The 24650-nt window shown below is 45.5% G+C and overlaps 1 protein-coding gene across 7 annotated transcripts; it reads right to left on the bottom strand.

Moving 5' to 3' along the window:
- Positions 1 to 8123: 8123 nt before the first annotated feature.
- Positions 8124 to 24089, bottom strand: ddx3xb (DEAD-box helicase 3 X-linked b). Of its 7 annotated transcripts, none has more exons than XM_084425858.1 (20): positions 23745 to 24089; positions 22764 to 22806; positions 22578 to 22625; positions 21820 to 21873; positions 21259 to 21444; positions 20214 to 20325; positions 19417 to 19524; positions 19047 to 19146; positions 18424 to 18559; positions 18245 to 18342; positions 18069 to 18167; positions 17266 to 17426; positions 16630 to 16774; positions 15424 to 15568; positions 14782 to 14832; positions 13517 to 13698; positions 13070 to 13187; positions 12394 to 12547; positions 11899 to 12029; positions 8124 to 10755 (listed from the first exon to the last, which is right to left on the bottom strand). In XM_084425858.1, the coding sequence occupies exons 1-20, from the start codon at positions 23787 to 23789 to the stop codon at positions 10682 to 10684; spliced, it is 2190 nt and encodes a 729-aa protein (XP_084281984.1). In that variant the 5' UTR covers positions 23790 to 24089; the 3' UTR covers positions 8124 to 10681. The 7 variants fall into 7 exon arrangements, with proteins under 7 accessions (XP_084281984.1, XP_084281985.1, XP_084281986.1 ...); XM_084425859.1 differs by having other exon boundaries at positions 21820 to 21870; XM_084425860.1 differs by lacking the exon at positions 14782 to 14832.
- Between the last annotated feature and the right edge of the window lie 561 nt (positions 24090 to 24650).

Here is a 24650-nt window from a genome sequence, read left to right as displayed (position 1 = left end):
TTGGTTGTTGTTTAATTTCAACAGTACTATTATATGATGGAATATCCGGTAGTTTGTTCACATATTGCTTACCTATCTTTCCATTGGTCTTTTTCCAGAGGTGAAACTAAGGTCAGAGGTCATCAGAGGCTCAACGAATCCTCAGCTGGAAGAATACAAAATAATATATGTGTTTATCCATTTAGTGCACTTTACAGTTATTAATATTCCATATATATGTTCAGTCATTTGAAGTTGAATGAGCAGTTCAGTCTTTGTGTTTGAGAAATGTCGTCAGTAATTGTAATGCTTGCATTGGCCTTTATCTGTCTTTCTACTCTCTGTCTTATTTTTCTTTCCTCTTGCTGTCTCTCATCATCATGCTGTGAAACAAGACCAGTTTTGGCCAAGCTACTCAAAAAATATACAAAAAAAGCTGTATAAAATACCAGCTACTTCTCCAAAATGGTTCAGACATAAAAGCTCATTACACTACAAGTTAATTTGATTGAATACATGATCCAAAAAAAAAAAGAAATATTATTACCATAATAGGAAATAATTATTAGACCGTAATGCTATATCAGATGGTTTTACAATGATAATTTTATATCATGCTATGCTACTCAATAGTTATCAAATGAATGTATGGTATTTATACTTCAAGGTAGTTCAAAGAATGGTAGAAAACAAACAAACAAACAAACATAGTACTGATGATACAGTATGATATGTCCAGAAAGCATGCAAGCAGTTCTGTGTTCTGGTCTTTACCTGACTTACTGCAGGTATTCTTCATCAAAGGTAAACGACATATTTCAGGCTCGTCTTTAATGGGTTGTAGGAAAATAATACACTTTATCCAGTGCGTTTTGTACTTTTTTTTGTGTGTGTAATTTACAGATGTAGATTGTAGTGTTTAGTTTGTCAGATTCATTAGAACCGACTCAAACGAGTGAATCATTAGCCAGTCGGGCTTTGCAGTTTAAACAACTGACAGAAAATATAAGGGATGATCAGTGAAATATTGAGAAATATTGAATGTTGAGTACAAATTGGGGTCTCGCATCACATTTTTCAAGTTCGTTAACGCTCGTGCGTCGAACAGCGCCCGCTTTTCTGTGGTAAGAAAAGGCATTCCCTTTCAAGGCGGTCACTTCGACATTACGCCGTGTGACGTATATGGGACTCCTCCCCTCCTCCACTTCTGCTGAAATCCGCTGGCAGTATAAAATGCATGTGTGCGACAATTACGTCAGAATCTCTTTCTTCACGCTCAAATCGAAGTGTGCTACTCTTCATATTAACTACTTCACCATCGTTAAAGGTGCAACCAGAAGATACTCACCTGTCTTCAGCATCCGATGGCGTCCACTTGCAACCTGTGTTCGGGCCGCATTGGGCCGCCCGACACCCATCTGTTCTGCGTCGCCTGCCTGGGCTTGGCCCACGCCGAAACGGCCCTAACGGATGACCTCTCGTGCGCCCACTGTGCAGATATGCCATTGCGCGCCCTCAAAGGAAGAAGGGAAGTGGCCCTTCCACCTCCAGGGATAGGGAGCTCGACGCTGTCAGCTTCCCAGACGCGAGCTTCCGCCCCCCTTGCGACGTCGCGGACTTCGTCTCCTTCGGGGCTGGTAGGGAGGATGACTCCATGTCTCTTTCGGCGTCGAAGAGGACTGGGGGTCCGAGCTGGCCCCCCCCTGAGCAAGAGAGCCCCGCGGACCTCCAAGAGGAGCTCTTCAGGGTCCTTAGCAAAGCCGTCGCCGAACTGGACCTCTCGTGGAACGCTCCGGACGAGCCAGCGAGGAGCAAGCTGGACACGTCAGGCCGTGTCGAAGAGGGGGACCCCGTTTTTCCCGGACGTACACAAACACGTGGTGAGATCGCAAACACATGGCGCACACCCACTCTGCCACTCAGGCCATGTTCGCTCACGTTTTCGTGCCCATGCCCCCCGTCGAGGAGACCGTCGCCACCCACCTGTGCCCGTCGACTTCTGCATTGGGTTCGGACCGCAGCCTGCTGTCCAAGCATGTAGATTCACGGCCCACCAGGCTGATAAAGCCTACGGAGCAGCGGGAGAGGCAGTCTCAGCTCTCCATGCCATGGCCATCTTACAGGTGTTCCAGGCCAAGCTGCTTAAGTCCCTGGATGGCGTAGCCTCTGTAGACACTGACGTCATCCGGGATCTCTGCTCGGCAACGGACCTCGCGCTAGCGGCCACCAAACGCTCCGTGCAGGCTGTTGGCCACTCCATGGGATTCCTGGTGGTCCTTCACAGGCACCTGTGGCTGACACTCTCGGATGTTAAGGACGCGGACCGGAAAATGCTGCTCAACGCGCCGATCACTCCAGCCGGCATCTTCGGTGATGCCGTGGAGACGGTCACGGAGCGCTATTCTGAGACTCAGAAACGCGCCAAAGCAATGAGTCATGTCATTCCGCGCCGGGCGCCACCTGCTCGACCTCGTTCCCGCTCTTCATCAGGCTCTCGCCAACCTCAGGGCCCGGCTAGACAGCCCGCGGCGCACCCCACCGCACCGGATCCGATTCTGGACTTGAGACCCATCAACCAAGCGCTTCACAAGCGCGCGTTCAGAATGACAACTCTGAAGCAGATCCTGGCACAGGTTCGTCCCGGGGACTGGTTCGCTTCAGTGGATTTAAAGGACGCGTACTTTCATATCCAGATAGTGCCGCGCCACAGGCGCTTTCTGAGATTTGCGTTCGAGGGCACAGCTTATCAGTACTGCAGTACTCCCATTCGGATTGGCTCTAGCCCCCGCACCTTTTCGAAGTGTGTAGACGCGGCGCTTTCTCCCCTCAGATCGAGCGGAATGCACATCCTAAACTATCTGGACGACTGGCTGATTCTAGCCCACTCGAGGGAGGTGCTAATCGGTCATGTGGAAGCGTTGCTTCGCCACCTGGATACGCTGGGACTGCGCGTAAACAAGCAGAAAAGCGTGTTCACACCGAGTCAGACTACAACTTTTCTTGGTGTGTGTTTGAATTCGGTGACGATGCGAGCCCATCTCTCCCGAGAGCGCATAGAGACAATATCATCGTCTCTACGTTGTTTCAGACCGGGCAGGTCAGTGTCACTGAGGGAGTTTCAGAGGCTTCTGGGACTGATGGCACCAGCCTCATCAGTGGGTCATCTGGGTCTGCTGCATATGCGACCACTACAGTTCTGGCTGAAAACTCGAGTCCCTCCGAGGGCGTGGTCTCCCGGCCACAAGCGCATCACGGTTACCCACAGTTGCGTCCGCACTCTGGTACCGTGGAAAAACCCGGAGTTATTCAGCTCAGGAGTCCCTATGGGTATCGTGACGCGACGCACCACGGTCTTGACGGATGCGTCAACCTCAGGTTGGGGAGCAGTATGCATGGGCATGCATGTCTCAGGTCTGTGGTCAGAGCCACAGAAGAAGTGGCATATAAACCGCCTGGAATTGAAGGCAGTGTCCCTAGCCCTCGAAGCCTTCCGGCCGCAGTTGGAACAACAGCATGTACTGATTCAGACCGACAACACGTCTGTACTCTCGTACATAAATCGCCAAGGCGGCGTGCACTCCAGAGCCCTATTCAAGCAGGCGGCGAGTCTCCTGTTGTGGGCAGACCGGCACTTTCTCTCTGTAAGAGCATTGCACATTCCCGGTGTCTTGAATCGCGGGGCGGATATGCTATCGAGTAACGGGATTCCTCAAGGAGAGAAAGCGTCTGTGATCCTCATAGCCCCGAACTGGCCGAACCAGCCCTGGTTTTGAGGGCTCTGTCTCTCCCGCCGTTCGAGCCACTTGCCCCGATTGCGATCAAGGAGCTTTCCCTGAAGACTGCTTTGCTTCTCGCTCTCGCTTCGGCGAAGCGCGTTGGTAAACTACAGGCTTTCTCGATAAGCAATGACTGCATTCGTTTTGGACCGAGAGACTGTAATGTCACTCTCAGGCCGAGACCAGGCTTCGTTCCGAAGTCCCTCAATACTCCGTTCAAAGCACAGGTTGTTTCCCTGCCTGCCTTGTCTGCTGAACCGTCAGCCTTGCATGATGCTGACGCTCAGAGCGCTGTTTGCCCAGTCAGAGCTTTACGGGTTTATATGAATCGCTCGGCCGCCTTTCGCCAGTCGGACCAGCTGTTCGTGTGCTTTGGTGGATGTAACAAGGGACGTGGGGTCTCAAAGCAGAGGCTTGCTCACTGGATTGTTGACGCTATTGCTCTGGCTTATGATTGCCAGGGGGAAGAATGTCCCCTTAGCATCAAGGCTCATTCGACGAGGGCGGTCGCCTCTTCATGGGCCTGGGCTAGAGGTATGTCTATACGGGAGTTATGTTTTGCTGCTGGCTGGTCTTCTCAGAATACGTTCGCCAGGTTTTATAAGTTGGATGTACCCTCTGTGGCGTCGCAAGTACTTTCGGTGAGTTCAGGTTTTTCCCATGTGTAGCCCAGTAGTTACCGTTGCTAACTCTGTGCTTGGTTCACGGGTTGTCTCTTAGACAGAATGTGTTGTGCTTATGCAACTGTCACCGCTATGCTGTTGACACTGTATAAACCCTTCTATTGCGTTGTGTCTGCCTTAAGCCTTCCCCTATTTCATTTGCTTGGGATATGCAAATTTGACAGGGTGTTAAAAAAGCGCGCTATTGGCCCGCTTCAGCCTATCAGATGCCTGTATTCCTAGCAGCACGGCTATTGGCTGTGGGTTCTGTCAGTCTCGAAGTAGGGTGGCTTCACTGCTCCCACGGCGGGATTTTATACAGTTCCCATATACGTCACACGACGTAATGTCTCGTTCCCTGCCTTTCAGGGAACCGAGGTTACGAAAGTAACCGGAGACGTTTTCCCTTCAAATGACATCAATCAAGTTCAAAACAAGTCAATGGGGTCCAACAACTGTCTGGTTACAGACATTCTTCAGAATATCTTCTTGTGTTCAGCAGAAGACAGAAACTCATACAGGTCTAGCCCAACTCGAGGTGTGAGTAAACGATGACAGAATTTACCTTTTTAAGTGAACTGTTCCTTTAAGGCAGTGGTTCTCAACTCCAGTCCTCGTGACCCACTGCTCTGCACATTTTGTATGTCTCCCTTATTTAACACACCTGAACCAGATCATCAGCTCATTAGGAGAGACTCCATGAACTGAACTGAGTGTGTCAGATAAGAGAGACATACAAAATGTGCAGAGCAGCGGGTCACGAGGACTGGAGTTGAGAACCACTGCCTTAAGGGAATCTTCCTCTGACTGAGTTTAAATCGTAATATTGGCCACCCCTGAAATAAGTCGTACAACATTAACTTTCCCGAGCAGTTGAATATGCCCAACTTATTCTGTAAAATATATAAAACATAAATATAAATATATAAATTCTGTAAAACAGGTCGCATCACTTCGTCCTGATGGACGTCGGTGATGCTCATCTCTGAAAGCATCTTAAGATCTGAGCCGTTTGCAGATTTATATCTAAAAGTTTTCTATTTTTCTTGTCACCAGAGAAGGCATAAGTGTATGGCAAGCCGTTTAACTTTTATTCATTTCCAGGATATGAACTGTTGATATCAGCAATTTAATTTCAACTAGTAAAAAACTATAATTCTTGATATCTGTAATTGTATTTTCACTAGTGAAATGTCACCATAGGCTGCCATTCAAATTCAATTGCTGATATCAAGAATTGATTACTTACTAGTTGAAATTCCAATTTCACAGATCAGAAAAACAATTCTTACTAGTAAAAACCTTTATTTTTTATATCAATAATTCAATTTTCACTAGTGACAATGTTAATTTCTGATATCATGAATGTGATTGTTACTAGTAAGAAAGCCATTTTAGATATCTGAAATAATGAAAAATTTTACTAGTAGCAATTCAATTGTTGATATCAAGAATGGATTTTGAATGGCAGCCTATGGTGACATTTCACTAGTGAAAATACAATTACAGATATCAACAATTCATATCCTGGAAATGAATAAAAGTTAAAACGGCTTGCCATAGAAGTACACACTCAAGCAGAAGCACAGAGACTCGGGATTGAAGAGACTCTGGGAAAAGTGGAGGTACGGAGTACATTTTTTACTCAAGTTAAAGTAAAGTATGTCCTCTGCCATGTTGAGTAGTAGCCGTCTCTACTGCCTGCTTCAGTGTCACGCTGGTAACTGGACCTCACATTATACAAAAAAGCTTACATTTCAAATTCTGTTAGCTAATATAAATGTGTCCAGGCTGAACCACCGTTAGAACAGGACCAGACCGGGACCAGATCCAGGCTAGGGAATCTCTCAGCCATCCGGGAATCCCGAACTCCCACAGCTAATCCTGAACCGCTGAGAAACCCTGAGAAACCCAGTCTCCTGTAAGGCCGTCACACACACACACACACACACACACACACACACACACACACACACACACACACACACACACACACACACACACACACACACACACACACACACACACACACACACACACACACACACACACAGGTTTAAATCCTTAAACTGGAGCCGTGCAAGATGATCATGTCTCTCTTGACCTGCACCTTCACTTCCCCTGATCCCTCTGTCTCTCACTTGAGTGTGTGTGTGTGTGTGTGTGTGTGTGTGTCACCAGTCACCTCTTCATCAGCTCGTCTGCTGTCAGCACAGAACTGTCTCTGCCTCAGTGTAATTTGTTTGCATATAATAAACATTTATTTTAGCTAAATTTAAAGTATCACATTATGTCCATGTGTTGTTTTATCTTAAAATGCCTTCAATACTCTAGATTTAACAAAACTATATTCTCTAAATTGCCTAAATGTCAAATTTAGTACAAGAACTACATCTTGACAATATATTTATAGAAAAATAAAAGGTAATACTGAACATGTTTATTGCATTATCATGAATCACATTGTTCCATTATGAAAATTAACCCTGGTAAGATTATAGTAAAAGTATAGCAACTATGGCAGATTAATTATCATTTGTATAACCATAGTTTTACTACAAATTCCACGGTTAAACTATGGTTAGTGTTGCAAAATCATGGTTAATTTGTGGTTACACTGTTTTTTTGTTTCATTAGTAGTGAATGCTGCTCTTCCTCATCAGGGTTGTGTAGTTCTGCCTCATCAGGGTTGTGTAGTTCTGCCTCATCAGGGTTGTGTAGTTCTGCCTCATCAGGGTTGTGTAGTTCTGCCTCATCAGGGTTGTGTAGTTATTCCTCATCAGGGTTGTGTAGTTCTGCCTCATCAGGGTTGTGTAGTTCTGCTCATTAGTCTGCTAAACTCCTGCCAGTCCTGGAGCGGTTCTCAACCTTCTCGATTCACAAAACATGTGTATTCCTGGTCATTTTCAACTCCATGTTATTTATTCAATACAGATTTAACCCCTTCAGTGTTCGTCTTTTAAACATACTTTACAAAAAGAGTCACTGCAGCTTATCCTCTACAGCACCAGCTGACTGCGCTCGGTTACACAGGAGCCCAAACACGAGAGATCCGGCCGTGCCCGACTGTCCCTCAGGAAAGCTGGACATCACTGCTCTCCCAGGGGATTCAGGAGCACCACAAACACACTTTAGAAGGATTTATTTGATTTAAAAACACCATGTTTTGTAGAGAAATGAAAAGGGTCGTGATGCACCATGACGTCTCATGGCCGATGGTGGTTTAAGGTCCAACTTTATATTCAGTGGCTTTAACTACCATGTACTAACATTAAAATTAATCATTTGATACAATGGCCTTATTGTGTACATGTTTTTACATTGTACTTACACTTTAAAAATACCTGCATGTAAATACAGCTGTAACTCATGTGCTCTAGAAGAGGCCAAACTGGCCGTAAACATCTGGAAACATCTGAAATGAGAAGCAACCACTGAATTCAATCAATGCAAACTATTTTTTTTTATTTAAATGAATTGTGTAAAGCTGTGTGTGTGAGACAGATCGGCTAAAACCGTTCGTGTGTTTGAAGCACAAACTGGAACTCTGATTTATGGTCGGTCAACCGGTGCAACTCTAGAAACACTCGCACCAATACACACTCCTAGATAAGCCGAGGTGGCACAGGTTAATCTCCGGGAGCCAAACGAGGCTCGGGAGCCGATGTCTTCAGTCATGCGAGATGCAAAGACACACACGAGAACATTCTGTATTTGCAATTTCCAACTTTAATTTGGTAAAATCATACGATAAACACACATTTTCATTTTTCGTGCAGTGCACAGCCTCTAAACTAGTACGTAAAGCAAATACTCTAAGTCTAAGGGCTCGGGCGATGTTCTCTCACACGATCCGGAGATCCAGAGCCTCATCCACGCTCTCCAACGGCTTCTGCAACGGAAGGCTCTCAGCCAATCCTGTCAGAGAACAGCGCCGGCGCCCAGTATGCAAATGCAACAATAGAGAATAACCACATGTTCTTGTTACTTAAGATTGCCGTGTGCCAGACATTCACTGGGGGTAAAGACACAAATAAAAAAACCAAAATAAATACCGGAAAAACAAACAAACAGAAAAACAACTGGAGAATCTGAACACTTTGCACTGATACACATTTACAAAAATATTTCTGTAACTTTGTCCAAACCTTGGCATGGTTGTTGAGCGTTCAAATCGTGGCTGCCAATTCAGAGTTCGATTGATCGGATTGAAACGTTTAGTCAGCGAGACAATTACAGATGCGAATTTTGGCGGAGTCCAAAATGACCGTAAACATTAAAAAGCTCACACTACCCCGAAAAATATAAATTTCACGCATACGGGTGACATTCAACATTCAAGTGCCAGTGTTTTTGTACTGTCTTTTGGTCAAGTTACTTGAAACTATCACTTTTAGGCTTATAAAAATAAATATTTCTCAAAAATGCTTAATAAATTACACAAACTAGCAGCAAAAGTAGAATCTAGTAATCTGTGCAAATAGCTAAATTCCCCACTGCTAATCCCCCTGGTCCCAAATCAATCCTGGTTAACTATTGGAGAACACTTCCCCTTTTGTAAACAAGCTGCGTTTTCACTATCTTCACACACAATATTTGGAAGCTTAAGGACACGCACTCAAGACATTTATATAAAACCCTAGATGTGCAATAAAACGACTTTTGTAAAACTTGAAGGGCGTAACACAGAAGGGCCGAAGTAGCACCACTGCTATCAAGTCACACAATACTGTCAAAGCATCCGCTTCACGTCACCGTTTCAAATCCACGTCGAAAGGCACAACACGCTCGAGTAAATCTATTGCACTTCAGTTAAACGCCTCCCAGTCGCCCGGGGCCCGTGCCGTGGGGGCTCGTGGGAGTTTGAAAGAAACCTGTCTTTGGCCAGGGATGCCACGGAAACCAACCAATGAGAGTCTGGTTTTACGCCAAAGCCACACCCCTGTCGTGTACGCTGAACTCTGACCCCAGCGGGAGCCGTGTAAAGCCGAGGATGTCTTTCGGAATTCAACGCAGCTTGAAAAAGAGAAAAAAAAACGAAAGAAAAAAAACAAAAACCAAAACGAACGTTACTGGTACGTTAAAAGCCTGCTGCAGAAATCGATTTGAAAATCTCCTTGACCAAAAAACAAGAACACTAGCATGCGGATTTCTCCAGAGACGAGCCGGGCGCTAGGGCCAGTCGCTCTGACGGCGTGGTCCTCGAGTAGCCGTATGAACTCTTCGCTACGGAATCGCCACAAGCCTCCCATTATCAACTTCAAGAATGGGTTTTGTAGGATAAAAAGTTAATCCAATCGCTACATCCTAATATTTCCAAAGAAAACAAATGAAATAAAGTAATCCAACACCACTAAACAGCTAGTGTGTGTGTGTGTGTGTGTGTGTGTCAGTGAACTAGCTTAGCTGCCTCAATGGTAGAGTTACACGGCGGAGTGGCGGAGGCAGACACGGTTCAGCACAATCAAATTTAAGATCATATACTGGAATGGCTTGGTTTCTTTTCTCAGAAGACGACAGTCTCTTATAGATACCTCTCCAGGATAGAGTGAGCAAGCATTCGATATTTTAACTCCCTTGCGATGCGGTTTTACCACACAAGAGGGCACGAGCCAATCGAGGGGTGGGGGGAGGGGGGGCGGGGTCGTAGGGGTCAGGCCCATGTGACATCAGCACTGGCGACCCCCCACTAGAAATTTCAGTTCAAAACGAGGTTGTGACAGACCATCCCAGAGTTTGCCAAGGTTTGATTACATCCAAGCTTATTTTGTTATACCATCCAAAACAAAAAAGAGTCATTTGGGGGAGAAAACGAAGAGAGAAAGAAAGAAAAGGGGGGAAACACCTGTCAGCCAGACATTTAAAAGAAGAAGAAAAACAAACCAAACACAGCGAGTATAAATTTAAAGGCACAGTACATTAACAAACGAATGATTCTCATTTAGTAGAAAGAAATGAGATGTAGTGGAAAACTAGAGTCCGGGAATCTAACGCAAACTCGGTTCCGCTTCGGCACGGGTTCGGGACACTGCTTTCTGCTACGGTCAAGCCTTCGCTCGATGGCGTCCCAGAATCCCACGGGGCGAAAGCCTCTCCAGGTGGGGTCAGAGAATCACAGCTGGTAATGTACTGCAAAGTTCTTCAAAGCTACACAGGGTATATAGTCTGGCTATGGTACATCATGTGGTTTCCGTTCAGTGAGTTTGGCATGTGATCACTGTAATGGGGCGTGGGTGGGGTGAGGGTGGAGGAGGGGGCGGAGTCTCAGTTACCCCACCAGTCCACCTGAGAGTAGTTCCCTCCATAGCCGTCGCTGCTGTAGAAGTTCCCAAAGCCACCTGAGGACACACACACACACACACACAATGAAGCATCACTGAGCTTAAGCTGGACTGAGACGCTATTGTCGGTTGCATTATTGCCTGTGATCTCCGTAAAGCGGCTCTGAAACGCTGGTGTAAAGCGCTGGATAAATAAAGGAGACTCAACTTCTGCTTTTGCTGCTCCTAATGATTAGAATGTGCTGCAAGAGTCATTTCAAGCTCTACATTTAACTATTAGGGAGTTTATGAGGGAGAATGTGTGTGTATTGTAATATGTCAGTATGTCTTTCAGGAGATTTGACCTTCTGCCAGGCTGTTATAAATAACTTAAGTGACTTGCCTGGTTAGATAAAGGCCAACTAATCTGTCATTCACTTGTCCGAGCAAAAAAGTTGCTTGTCCGGAATTTTTTTTTGTGTGTGTGTGTGTGTGTGTGTGTGTGTGTGTGTGTGTGTGTGTTGTTAATGATTCTTCTGAAGCAATATTCATCATTGTTCAATCAGCTTTGATATTTAAATCCGCATATTGTACTATTGGAAACTTTAAGGGGCATTTCCCCCCCCAATCTTATTAAATATGCACTTCATCTTTCATTTTACATTCCTAAACTTGATCATTAAATTAGCATAATAAGACACTATAGGGCTGTTAGCCTCGGTAGGGCTGATCAAATTAAGTCATTTACACTGAAAAAATGACAACTGCATTAAAGTTACGAGATTGTTTTAAATATATAAAGAACAAACACGAAACTAAACCGCCAGTAGGTGGCAGCAGGTGACCGCCTTAATGAGCGAGTCATTGTCATTTAAACGAGTCGAGCACACCGTCAGCATCACCTCCATCATCCACTATAGATCGCAACTCACAATAAATCAGAATCATTCTCTCATTTTAGTGATTCCCCAGTTATTGTTTTGTTATTGACGTTCTAATCAGGCTTCATGTCCTGTCGGGAAGTAAAAAATCCACTTCCCCCGGACAAGCGGTAACGTCGAGCCCTGCTGTCATGCAACTAGACTGGAGAATACAGTCGTCAACATTCAGAACGGGTCTCGTTCTAACTTTTAGGTTTTAGTCTCCACTCCAGATGTTGACGACTGTATATCCGAGATTAAAGCCCTTCCCTTGAGGAGTGCCTGAATGAAAGAGCCTTACCGCCACCACCACCGAACCCGCGGTTCCCGCCGTGGCCCCCAGTGCTGCGGCCCCCCCGACTGCCGAAGCCGCCGCTGCTGGTGCTGTTGCTGGTCTGACGGTAGTCTCTGGCTCCGAACCCACCGGAGAACCTGAGGAACACAGGATCAGTTTAATGAGGAGTCCAGCAGACCGTCAGCACTCCTGAGTGACGCCGCTTCAGATCACACCGTTCTGAGAGACCGCACACATGACGGGCAACGTGTAGTCGGACATGTTTCTGGTCCATGACAAGATTTTAGGAGTCAGAGTCACACAATCTGACAGTGACTATCATAACTGGTGTAATCTGAAGCAGGCGTAAGGGAAGGTGTGTGTGTATGAGGACAGGTGTGTGTGGATAGGTGTGCATGAGGGCAGGTGTGTGTATGTGTAGGGGTGTGTGTGTAGTTGTAGGTGTGTGTAGGTGAAGGGGTGTGTGTGTGTAGGTGAAGGGGTGTGTGTGTAGGTGCTGACCTCTTGGAGCGCCCGCGGGTGCTGCTCTTGTGCTGGTGTTCGTACGCCAGGCTCTCCAGCCACGACGGCACTTCCTGCTTCGCCTCCACCAGGATGTCCAGCAGGTCCTTCGTGATGTTGCCGTTCTTATCGTTGAAGAATGATGTAGCGAGACCTGAGACGAGCAAACCAGAGGCCGAGTGAGACTGGGAACGTCACGCACTACCCAGCAGAGAACCGCTACACTACTAATCTTACCCATCCCAAACTATAGACTGATAATGTTTTTAAAAGTAGTCTCTTCTGCTCACCAAGGCTGCCATTATATGATAAAACAAAAAGCACAAAAAAAAAAGCAATATTGTGATTATTATAATGTAAATCATCTGTTCTCTATGTGAATATACAGTAAAGTGTAATTTACTCCTGTGATCAAAGCTGAATGTTCAGCATCATTACTCCAGTCTTCAGTGTCACATGATCCTTCACAAATCACTCTAATATGATGATTAAGAAACATTATGATTATTATCAGTGTTGAAAACAGTTTACTACATTATATTAATATTTAACAATATAGCTGTTCTTTTATTGTATTTGTAATCAAATAAACGCAGCCTTGGTGAGCAGAAGAGACTTCCAGAACGTTTGACTGGTGGTGTACATGCAAGTGTATCAATGATGATGTCATAATTACCCAGGTTGCCCACACGCCCGGTACGCCCGATGCGATGGACGTATTCCTCGATGTCACTGGGCAGGTCGAAGTTGATGACGTGCTTGACGTTGGAGATGTCGAGGCCGCGAGCAGCCACCTGTGGGACGAGAGCGTGAGACCGGCACAGCACTCAGACAGGGCTCGCATGCACACTTTACACAGGCTGGAGATTCTTTAGGGTCTTAACTCATGATCTTTACAACGCAAGTGAATCAATCAAAGCTAACTTTATCTGGACAATAACTTTACTCTAGATCTGCTGTAAAGCCTAATCTCTGTTACTGTAATCTCCTGTTTTCACTGTAAAGCTGCTGTGAAACTCTATATTGTTAAATAAAAGTGAATCCTGCATCCGATGAGCCCTTTCACACACACACACACACACACACACACACACACACACACGGAGGAAGGAAAGCCACGTACGGCGGTGGCCACGAGGATGGGGCATCTCCCGGACCGGAACTGGTGCAGCGCCTCCTCTCGGTCCCGCTGGGAACGGTCCCCGTGGATGCTGGTGCACGCGTATCCCTCACGGTACAGGAAGTCCTCCAGAGCGTCCGCTCCCTTTTTGGTCTCAACAAACACCAAAGTCAGAGATTCTTTACCTAATGGACGAGATGAAGACGATGAACACCTGATGAAGCCCTTCAGCGGGAGCAGAAGCTAATGATGGGCTAACAGGAAGTGACAAGCATTTGGATCTCATAGAAGTGAACTTTACGTTAAACTTAAGACTAGTGCAGTTAAAGCCAATGCTGAACCTCAATGTGCTGTCCTGCTAAACGCAGATAGACCACAGCAGTCATGTGACTTTACAGGAGTGTGTTTCCCGTACAGCGCCGTAACTCGCGGCGTCACTGCTATAGTACGGTCCATCGCTGAGAGAAATCAACTAGCCAATCACGACCGTTTCCCGTATTGTCGGGAGTTGGTCGTTCAACCGTTGGTTAATGATGTCACTCAGGTGTTGAGTAATAACTGCTGTTAATGAATCTGTTTGAGATCGAGTTAACGCGAGATGTTTTGCTATAAATTACACATGGCATCTGAGGAATATTTCTCATTTCTCTGTTATTTTGCTTTATTTCCAGATTCACTCATAGACTCGTTCTTGCGCACTAGAGCTCGTTCACACACGCGCACTCTTCAACACGACGTAAATGACACTTGTATGTATGCTAAATAACAGATATAGATTGCACTGAACATCAGCTTGATTATTCTGCTCAAGATCAGGATTTATTGAGTCCACATGAAAACTAGAAACTGCTTGTAACCGCAGGTCGAGATCTGTCGTCACACACACACCTCTGCGATGCTGTTTCCGAATGTTCGTTAGAACGATGGTTTGGGGAAACACACACTCGTTGGACGGTTGATAACGACGGAACTTGCGACTATAGTTGGCTAACGATGCTTTGGGGAAACACACCCCAGTTCAGCACTGCACACACACTTCATGCACAGATCCAGCTGAAGGAACCAACCACTGGAAAGGAGCATGACTATGGGGGGTGGGGGGGTGGGGGGTAAAACATGAAGTAAAGATCCTAACACCACACGAGAACACAGATCTCTTGACATGGCGAAAGGGGTTGGAAAACAAACAATGTTCAAGCAAAATAAAGAGGTGAGATGAGACTTGCATTTGTTCCACGTCCAGTGGAGAGATAAACGTCTCTACTCACCAGGTTTTTCTACGTTCTCCCCCGTATTGTCCTGAACCTCACTCGGAATAACTAAATAGAATCAGACCTTATGATGAGCTTCAACAAATATCAGTTTCATTCTAGATATGGTATACATGGGTTCAGATGAAGCTCTACTGCACTATGGGAGGACCGTACAAATGTGCCGCTACTGAACATCTAAAGCATCGGAAAACCTTCATACTCAGCAACATTAATGTCTGCACTGACGCTATTGGACGAGAGCTGGTCGATGACATCACAGTCTTATGCAGATCTGCTTGACAGCTGAACTCATTTTATAAGTGATGTACTTTACACTGTTATTGAGCCAAACATACACTGATCTGACTTCAACTGAATAATTACTGTTTACTAATGTCTTTTTAGAGCTGAAATCTGCATTATATAAAGTGCTAATAACTATAGGTGACTACATCTATACCTGATCTCACTGAACCTGGATGTCATTATACTGATGTTTAAAGGGCCATTTCATATCCTCAACCCCAAAAGAGCTCAGGAGAGATTACTTTAGCTTCATCTCCTCGTGACAGCCCATGTGAAGAGCCGTGTGCCATCATGGTCATATAGACGGACCACAACTGTTGATGATCAGGGGCCATGTGCAGACGAACGTACCTGTGGCGTTGAGCAAGTCAAGCAGGAAGGACCTCTTGTCGTTCTCCTCAACCCACACCACCTTCTGTGTGATGTTCTCCGAGGTGGAGCCGACCCGGCCCACAGCCAGGAAGATGTACTCCTCCAGGAAGTCACGAGCCAAGATCTAAGAAACAAAACACCATAACTAAAGGTCCAAGAACCCGTATCCCGGAGTCTCACGTCCAGCATCCCTCCGGACCGCATGCGAGATTAATATAAGAGTCCCAAAGTATGCTGTGATTAAGAGAGTGTGCCAGAAGTCCCGGATCGTCTACTATTCCTGGTGGATTTTAAGCGTGGATCCGTCTCACTCTAACAGCTAATATTACCCACAACCCACTGCACTTGAGGAACTACAAACACGAGTAAAAAGAGTTAAACTACAAAACATGGCGGACATGCGCGACCGACGGAGAGAGGTTTAGATAAAGGTTTGAGTGACTAATTAAAGTTTAACCTGATAATAAAATGTTTAATGTTATCCGTGTTATATTTCATCTGCAATAATGTGGACTTTTATAAAGATCCGTTCGGCCATTAAGGTTTAAATACATCATTATGCATTAATATGAGGAGAGTCTCCGCATGAAAGACCCGCGACTGCAGATCAACACGATTCTGCACTTCTCTCCGATACGGGAGGAAATGGAGGATTTTATCTCTGACAAGATGATTGACAGGTCAGTCTACTGTGATGAGATGATTGACAGGTCAGTTTACTGTGATGAGATGATTGACAGGTCAGTTTACTGTGATGAGATGATTGACAGGTCAGTTTACTCTGATGAGATGATTGACAGGTCAGTTTACTGTGATGAGATGATTGACAGGTCAGTTTACTGTGATGAGATGATTGACAGGTCAGTTTACTCTGATGAGATGATTGACAGGTCAGTTTACTGTGATGAGATGATTGACAGGTCAGTTTACTGTGATGAGATGATTGACGGGTCAGTTTACTGTGATGAGTGATAAGATGATTGACAGGTCAGTTTACTGTGACAGAGCAACCGCTAAACACACAATTGTATGACGTGATCATGTGTCCTAAAGCTGGTCTACTCTTCTGATACACTAACGCATCTACTTGTTCTTCACAAAAAGTACATACTTTTAGGGCGCAGTTTAAGTGTGTGAATTGAGACGCAGCAAATGTGTCTATGACAAGACATCCTGGAGACTCACCTGGATCTCCTTGGGGAAGGTGGCGCTGAACATCATGGTCTGGCGAAGGCCTTTGGGAGGCATGGTGTCCTGCTCCACGATACGCCGAATCTGCGGCTCGAAGCCCATGTCCAGCATCCGGTCCGCTTCGTCCAGAACTAGGTAACTAGTGACAGCAGCACAGCTCAAGGTCAAGCCACAAACAGAGATGAAGATGGAGGGGTAAATGTGACCCTGGACCAGTAAACCAGTCACGAGTCGCACGGGTTTATCTGTGGCAATAGCCAACAATACACTATGGGTCAAAATTACAGATTTTTCTTTTTATGCCAAAAATCATTAGGCTATTAAGCAAAGATCATGTTCCATGAAGATTTAGTAAATTTCCTACCATAAATACATAAATGTATTTTTGTGAGTGGATGCAGCAAAATCACAAACATAAATGGAGAACTTTAAAGGCCATTTTGTCAAGGTTTCGATTTCTTGCACCCTCAGATTACAGATTTTACTGCGGCCAAATATTAATATCCTCACAAATCATACATCAATGGAAAGCTTATTTAATCAGCTTTCAAGATGATTTATACATTTAAAAAACTTGACCCTTGCGAGTGTTTTTTTGGCCAGGGTCACATGGGCAGATGCTTGACGTACTTGCAGTAGTCCATGCCGATCTTGCCCCGCTCCATCATGTCCACGAGTCGGCCTGGCGTGGCCACGAGCAGATGACAGCCTCGCTCCAGATCCCGGATCTGCTGGCCGATATCAGCGCCGCCGTACACCACACAGGGCCGCACCAGAGAGCGATACGCAAACTAGAGGAAACACCAGGGTTAGACTGAGCGGAATCTAATGAGATCGTGTTCTGGTTAGAGTTGGGAATCATTTTAGTTTGAACGATTCCACTTATCGATTCCAACAAGGTATAAAAAAAAACAACATTCACATTTAGTCTTACTGCAAAACATATAATTGTATCTGAATATCATGAACCGAAATCAACAGTCTAAAGAACACTAACACAAGGAACGTTTACCTGTGGTTTAAAAACACCATAGAAAAACAACTAGCCGAACTAATGTACACAATATTAGGCTGCGGTCACTTTAAGAGCAGATCCAATACACTGACACACATTAAACCAGTGGTCTCAAACTCAATTCCTGGAGGGCCACAACTCACACCTGCAAGAAAGTTTCTCGTCATCCTGAAGACCTTGATTAGCTGGATCAGGTGTGTTTGATTAGGGTTGGAGCAAAACTGTGCAGAGCTGTGGCCCTCCAGGAATTGAGTTTGAGATCCCTGAATTAAACCATTCAAGCGTCAGACGACTGTTTAAGTCATTGAAATGCTCACAAAGGAATCGATAAGAGGAATCGGAATTACAACAAGTATTCGATTCCAGAATCTGAATGGGTTTGATTCCCGACTCTAGTTCTGGTTGGGTGGCTGATTACCTTCCTGGCCTCGTCGTAGATCTGGAGCGCCAGTTCTCTTGTCGGAGCTAACACCAGAGAGATGGGATACTGCTTACGGCGGCCATATTTCCCATTTTCCTGAGGACAAGAACACACCCAGTTAAGATGGGCAACAAGTTTCCCTTTTTTGAGCTATTCCCAGACCGAGTCGGTACCTGAGCGCTGTTCTTGGCCGCCTGCAGCGCTTCTCCTGGGCCCTCGGTGTAGATCTGGCTCAGAACCGGCAACAGGAACGCTGCGGTCTTACCAGAGCCTACAGTCACAGACACAGGTGTCAATCAAGAGCAGTGTACCAAACACACACACACGTTGAAACACGGAGCTGATGTCTGACCTGTCTGTGCACACGCCATCAGATCCCTCTTGGACTTGATGATGGGAATGGCGTACTTCTGGACCGGAGTGGGTCGTGTGTAGCGGCTCAGGGCGATGTTACCCATAATGATCTCGCCCATCTCCAAATCCTGGAACTATCACCAAAACACACAAAGCTGTTAAATTCAAACCATCAGGGATACACCGATGAACATTTGAGGATACCGATAAATCTTTATATTTGAAAGCCGATAACGATATATTGGCTGATTAGTTTAAATTCAAATTCTAATATCTTTTTTGACAGCCTGATTACAACAACAAGTCTCACCACTGAAGTCCATGTCCCAAACACACATTATAATGTTCTCATGGTTTTATGTAGCCAATATGCACTTTCCTTTTCTTAAGTGATTCCAATTATATTTCGAGCAATTAAAAATCGCATCTGAAGTGTCTCGGATGAAGACGTTATTAATCAGCTTTAATATAATCGGACAATTTTTTTATTGGACTGATATCGATAACATTAAAAGTGGAGATACATCAGCTGATACCGATACGGTGGCCGAGTTATCGTGCATCCCTAGAAACCACTGATTTCCAGTTGAACTCTGCCAAGATCTTCATTAGGACACTCACACTCTCGATGTGCTGTGGGCAGTTCTGGCCTGTGGCTTCAACAGGAATGTCGTCATATTTCTCAAAGTTAATCCCGGTGTTGCTGGCAGCGAACAGCTCACTGCGAGGAAACCGGAAAACAAGCGTCAGGAAACACACCACTCTGGGTTTAACCCCATATGCAACGTCCAGTTCATATCAATGGATGCATGTGCAAGATTAGCACATATGAACACCATAACTACCTCATTCCGTCGCCTTTTGATGAATTATTAAACATTCTATTAGCCATTAGAAACAAAAAGGGAAAATGAAATTGCTTAAATGGAGGAAAAAAAAACTACTTGACACATAGGAAACAGGATGTGTGTTTGAGGGTTCGGGAACTCACTGTTCCTGGCGCTCGTTGGGAGGCAGTGGTTTGGACCAGTCCTCTTCATCCCGGGAGTCTTCTCCCCATCGGCTGTTCCCACCGCCACCGAACCCGCCGCGCTCGTACCTGCCGAACACACATGCGTCAGGCCGTGTCCACACTAACACACTTACGTTTGAAAACGTTTCTTTCTGTTTTGTCCTTCCGTCCTCCGCTTTATTAATGAAAACGCTCTCCAAAGTGGATCAATTTGAACGTTTTCGGACTGTCAAAATGGAGGCTTTTAAAACCGATGATGTAAGTTTAGTCATGTGACGCATATTGTACCAATAGATATTCATGTTTATACTGGTAATGTGCGTGTTATGTGCCGTTCACTTTCACACGGCTGATGTCACTCTTCATATCTCAGTCCTGCACAGACGACAGAACTCACTCACATCTGCTGTCCTGCGGTGGAACATTAGCGCTCGCGTTTCAGACCAAACACAGCGACTGAGAGCTGGACGCATCAGTGAGCGCGGAGATATTCTGCTAAATACAATGATCCTGTCAGAAGAATTGCGTGATAACTGTTCCGGTCTGCATCTCAGCGAGCTCTGTGAGGGGTTACGCATGCGCAGTAAAGGGGAATTTAGCGTTTTCAGGCGTTTCCAGGAGTTTCTCATCCACACTGAAACGCCTGAAAGTCCTGGTGTGGACAGAGAACGCTTTCAAACAAAAACGGTTTTCAAATGTATCCGGATTACTGTAGCTAAAGCTAGGAGCTACAGACTTCTGCTAGCTAACATGCTAAAGAGGAATACAGGTCTTACCGGCCCCTGGAAGATGATCCGCGGTCGTTGAAGAAAGAGGACTTGCCCCGGTCAGAGCGCCCACCGAAGCTGTTGTAGGCGGCGTCTTTTGGGGCGTTCCACCCACCGCCATCTGTCATAACCAAACACACACTCGCATCAGAACACAGCAGGTGACGCAAGTCAACTCACATTTATATAGCGCTTTTTACAACAGATTTCAAAGCAGCTTTACAGAGAAAACCAGAATATAATACAACAAAGTTTGTTTCCAGAAGAAACCGGCGTCACAGTTCAGCGTAAAGATGACATGTGCCCCTTACGGAGAGACCTGCGACTGTCAGACTGAACCTGGACGCTTCAATGTTAGTGGAGACATTATGTAGTTGTTGAGGAGTGACATTGATCATCTCATCATGTTTAACTTTACACTAAAGTTGACAGTTCCCCGACAGAACAGTTTCAGGCTTTGCTGGATCTTTATCATTGTGTTAGAACTGGTCTCTGTCGTCGCTTGTGAAACCAAATGTCGGCTGGTGTGTGTAAACGTGCAGATTAAGGGCCGGTAATATTATAATAAGATCCTCTTCATACGTCAGAAGGGGAAGAAATCTGATCGACTTATTTTCTGACATGCTTGCAGAGAAAGGCTCACCAGAACACAGTCACTGGGTTTCACTTTCATGTTTTCTGTGTCGGTAGAAGCACCGGATTACAGCACTTCAACACGGGAAGAGTCAGATTTTCATGATATGTCTCCTTTAAATATTCAGTGATGGTTAATTTTTGCTGTAAAAAACGTTAACTTAATTTATATATATAGCCAATCTGAAGAAAACAGTGATGTCATCGTCCAGCTCGATGGACGGAGATCTCGATTATTGCAGGAGATCAATAATATTGTTGAATATTAAATGTCCTCAACTAAGCAAGACAGAGGAACTAAAACTCCATCAGAGACAGAATGGAGGAAAACCCTCAGGAGAATCTCAGTCGCTCAGTTCTCCTCTGGCCAACGAGCCAACAGTGTGTGATTATGATTGAGGTCAGAGGTCATAAGACATGCCTGCGCTCTGCAGAGTCTGGATGGGGTTGAAGGATCCGCCGGGTTTGCCCCTGAACCCTCCTCTTCCCCCGCGGTCGGTGCGCATCGGCCCGCGCCCGAACCCGTTCCCTCCGTTCATACGGGAGCCGTCGTGGAAGCCGTTCACGAAGCCGTTGCTGCGCCCGTTATCCCATCCTCCTGGAGAATCTGAGGGAGAGGAGAGCACGGGTTATTGAGACCGCAGGCACACGTCTCCGGTCTGCAGACGAGAGAGGGGCATTCTGGGGCGGAGAGGCACACGCAAGCAGTTAGTCAAGCAGGAACTCCACTCCTCAGCCAGCAGGAAGTCATCAGACCCACTGCGCTGGAAGGGTTTGCAAATTGCAGAAATTAAAGCAAAGCAAATGTGTCCGAGTCGGAGTGATCTTAAAGCCTGTGCACGCCATCTTGGAAACAAATGCCAAAATAACCTGTTAGTTACGATTCCAAGTGTGTGCTGAGAATTAGCTGTGGAATCATGCATATCTGAGCATCTTTCCCTCAAAGTTTCTCTTAGCCAAGGCTGTCAGAGTAGACACTTACAGCTTCCGGGTGCCACTGAGAAACCGCTCTGTCTACCAGAGGAGTAAGCTCCTGCTAAGAGAAAAAACGTGTAGTCAGGAGGACTAGAGGTCAAGGGTCGGGGAGACACGGCCAATGCGTTTCAGACAAGCTTTGGTAGAGTTTCAGAAGCATTTTATTGCTTTACATGCCAGCACAGATCACTCGTGTCATTGGACAAAACATGGATGAGGGGGTAAAGTGAGCCGGAACGCCAGTGGAAGACCACTGGATGTGAACTGAACCGTGCAACATGAACATCATGAAGATGACGTCACACACTGGTATCCCTACAGACATGCTGAACCACAAATGTAAAACACAAACATGGCAGATTTAATGTTAGACAATTACAACTTGTTCAGCGAGGCCTAAAGATGGCTCACACAAACAGTGATAACTGAAGAATAACTACAGTCGTCAACACTGATCAGAAGAGCTCAAAGGTGTTCTTAGACTAACTTTGATGAAAGGTGTTGATCCTCAGATGTTGACGACTGTACATTAGCGTCCACTTCTGCACTCGAGAACACGGGTTATTAGAAGCTGGATAAAGCTCGGACGGGTTCTGATTGTGTTTAGTGTTTTTATCGTTCATCAACTGGAAAAAAATTGTTCTGAAAGTGATTCGTTATTGTGGTGGACTGCTAATCTTTTACATTTAAGAAGATTTTTAAGAGAATCTATCATTATAGATGTGAACTGGGACTTTACCATCAGAAGCTCAGAGGTGTACGTACCGTTTTTGGGACCTTCTTTGTTCCTTAAATGAGGTGGAATGTAACGCCCTGGTGAAGGACAGGCTTTGTTAGCATGGCAAACACACACACATTACTTCATCTAGAGGCAAATCTACTTCCTGGGCTTGAATGCCTCGATTAAACAAGATGTCAGAGCTGAAACTGGTCTAAGATGCAGATACTCACTTCCAGGGATTCCGTCAGCGTTGTTCAAGTCTAGCACAGCGAGCTGAAAGAGAAACGAGACACTGTTGAAAAAAAACATTAACACCTGAACCGGGTCATTGAGAAGAGCGAACAACGTCACTTCCGGCAGAGGGCGCGCGAGAGCTCGAGCTCATTCAGCACAAAAGATCACGGAGGACAAACAAATGTATAATTAAACGTCCACCAAAAAACTAAAATTTACTCGAACCCTTCCTGTAAAGTAAGTTGTAAATTGGATTATACAACTGAATGTCAAACACAGAGCTGATAAACAGAAATAAATACCGCCACATCCCAATTAAAAAACCGAAACCCGAGTCAAAAAAGACAGAATAAAAGCCGAGCGTCTCTGAGGTAAATTACGCCACTAACATTTACAACACAACTTTAACACGCGTCATGCCTTTAATTCAACACTAACTAAACAGATTATTGATTATTAATGACTTGTCACATTATATTAATAAGCTCTTAGAAGATTCTGAATGCTTCAGTCGAGATATTCGTGTCTGTTTGCGTTCATCTAACGTACAGAATAAATTCCGTTAAGACATGAAATGACAGCGAATATAAAATGTTATAGCAAAAGCAGAGAAACGGGGAACTGGTCAGACAAAGGCCCAGAAGCAGCTAAACAACAGGCCCGAGCGGCTCTAAAATCCACCAGATTAAAGTTTCCCCTCGCTGGATTTAACGTGTCCGAACGACATCATAATCTACACAAACATCCAAATACGAAACACGCAGTCCTCCCGAAACCCTTTAATGAAGCATCACATGAACACTGCGATGAAACGCAGCCGCGCGTGACGAATAAACGCTCCGCGTTCCGACGCGCCGCATCTCCGCCATCATCCGCGCATCGACAGCAGCGCCTCCATCTTAAACACGCAGCGCGGCTTCAGCGTCACCTCAACCCGCCCGAAACAGCCAGAAACCCCGCGATGGACCCCGGCTCACCTGCTGGTCTAGACCGTGTACATTCTCGACGGCCACATGACTCATAACTAACGAGTGGTGAAGGTTGATCTCGCGCTAAAACAGGGTTCTTTGTTTGCCGGTATGTTGCTCGTGCTCGCGATGCTCGTGTCCGGTGATTCCTCTCTCGACGCCGGTCGGTCAGACTTATAACTTTGACAAAAAAAAATGAAAGAAAAACGGTTTATTCCACAAAACGTAAACGTTGCTTTAAAATGAAACGTGTCGGTTTGAGTTTTCGTCCGTGTGTGTGAAAGCGTTGCGCGTCGAACTCGAGCTGCGCGTCTCTCTCAGTCTGAGGGTGAAATAAGAGCGCAGCGGAAACCGCGTCATTTTATTGGACGACGCGAGACGACAGATCTCACCACGTGACGCGTTCTCGCGAGACTTCGAGGAGCGACGCCACATTGATCTGTTTACAATAGTAAATGCGGCCTAGTGGCGATTATAAAGTTTATCTCCATAATCTGTCAGCCATTTAACGCACGCGCATTTCGTCTTTTAAAGGCCCCCCTCCTGCAAATATGGCTAATTTTCTCTCGAAGCGCGCGTCCGTAGTTTTGATCTACAGGTCACGCGCACTAGAGCTGAGGAATGCGTGAATTAATAGCATGTGACCGTGACCGCGGATAATGACAAATTCATGTAAACATGAGCAAACATGATATGACTTGCCTTCTATTATAATGCGTTTGCAGGTATGAGTGTGTGTGTGTGTGTATCCTCCATCAGTGCATCTGAAGTGTAATCATGTAAACAGAACAGACATGTTAACAGTGCTCGAGGATCATCAGCTCTTCTTCATCCGGTCCACTCGTTTAATGAAGCGTTGCACAAGAATAATGACTTCTCCAAAAGCATTAAAACTGCCTGCTAATGCCAGAACAT

Source organism: Rutilus rutilus (assembly GCF_951802725.1).
Source record: "Rutilus rutilus genome assembly, chromosome: 12".
NCBI lineage: Eukaryota > Metazoa > Chordata > Actinopteri > Cypriniformes > Leuciscidae > Rutilus > Rutilus rutilus.
This window is presented reverse-complemented; position numbering and strand designations above follow the sequence as displayed.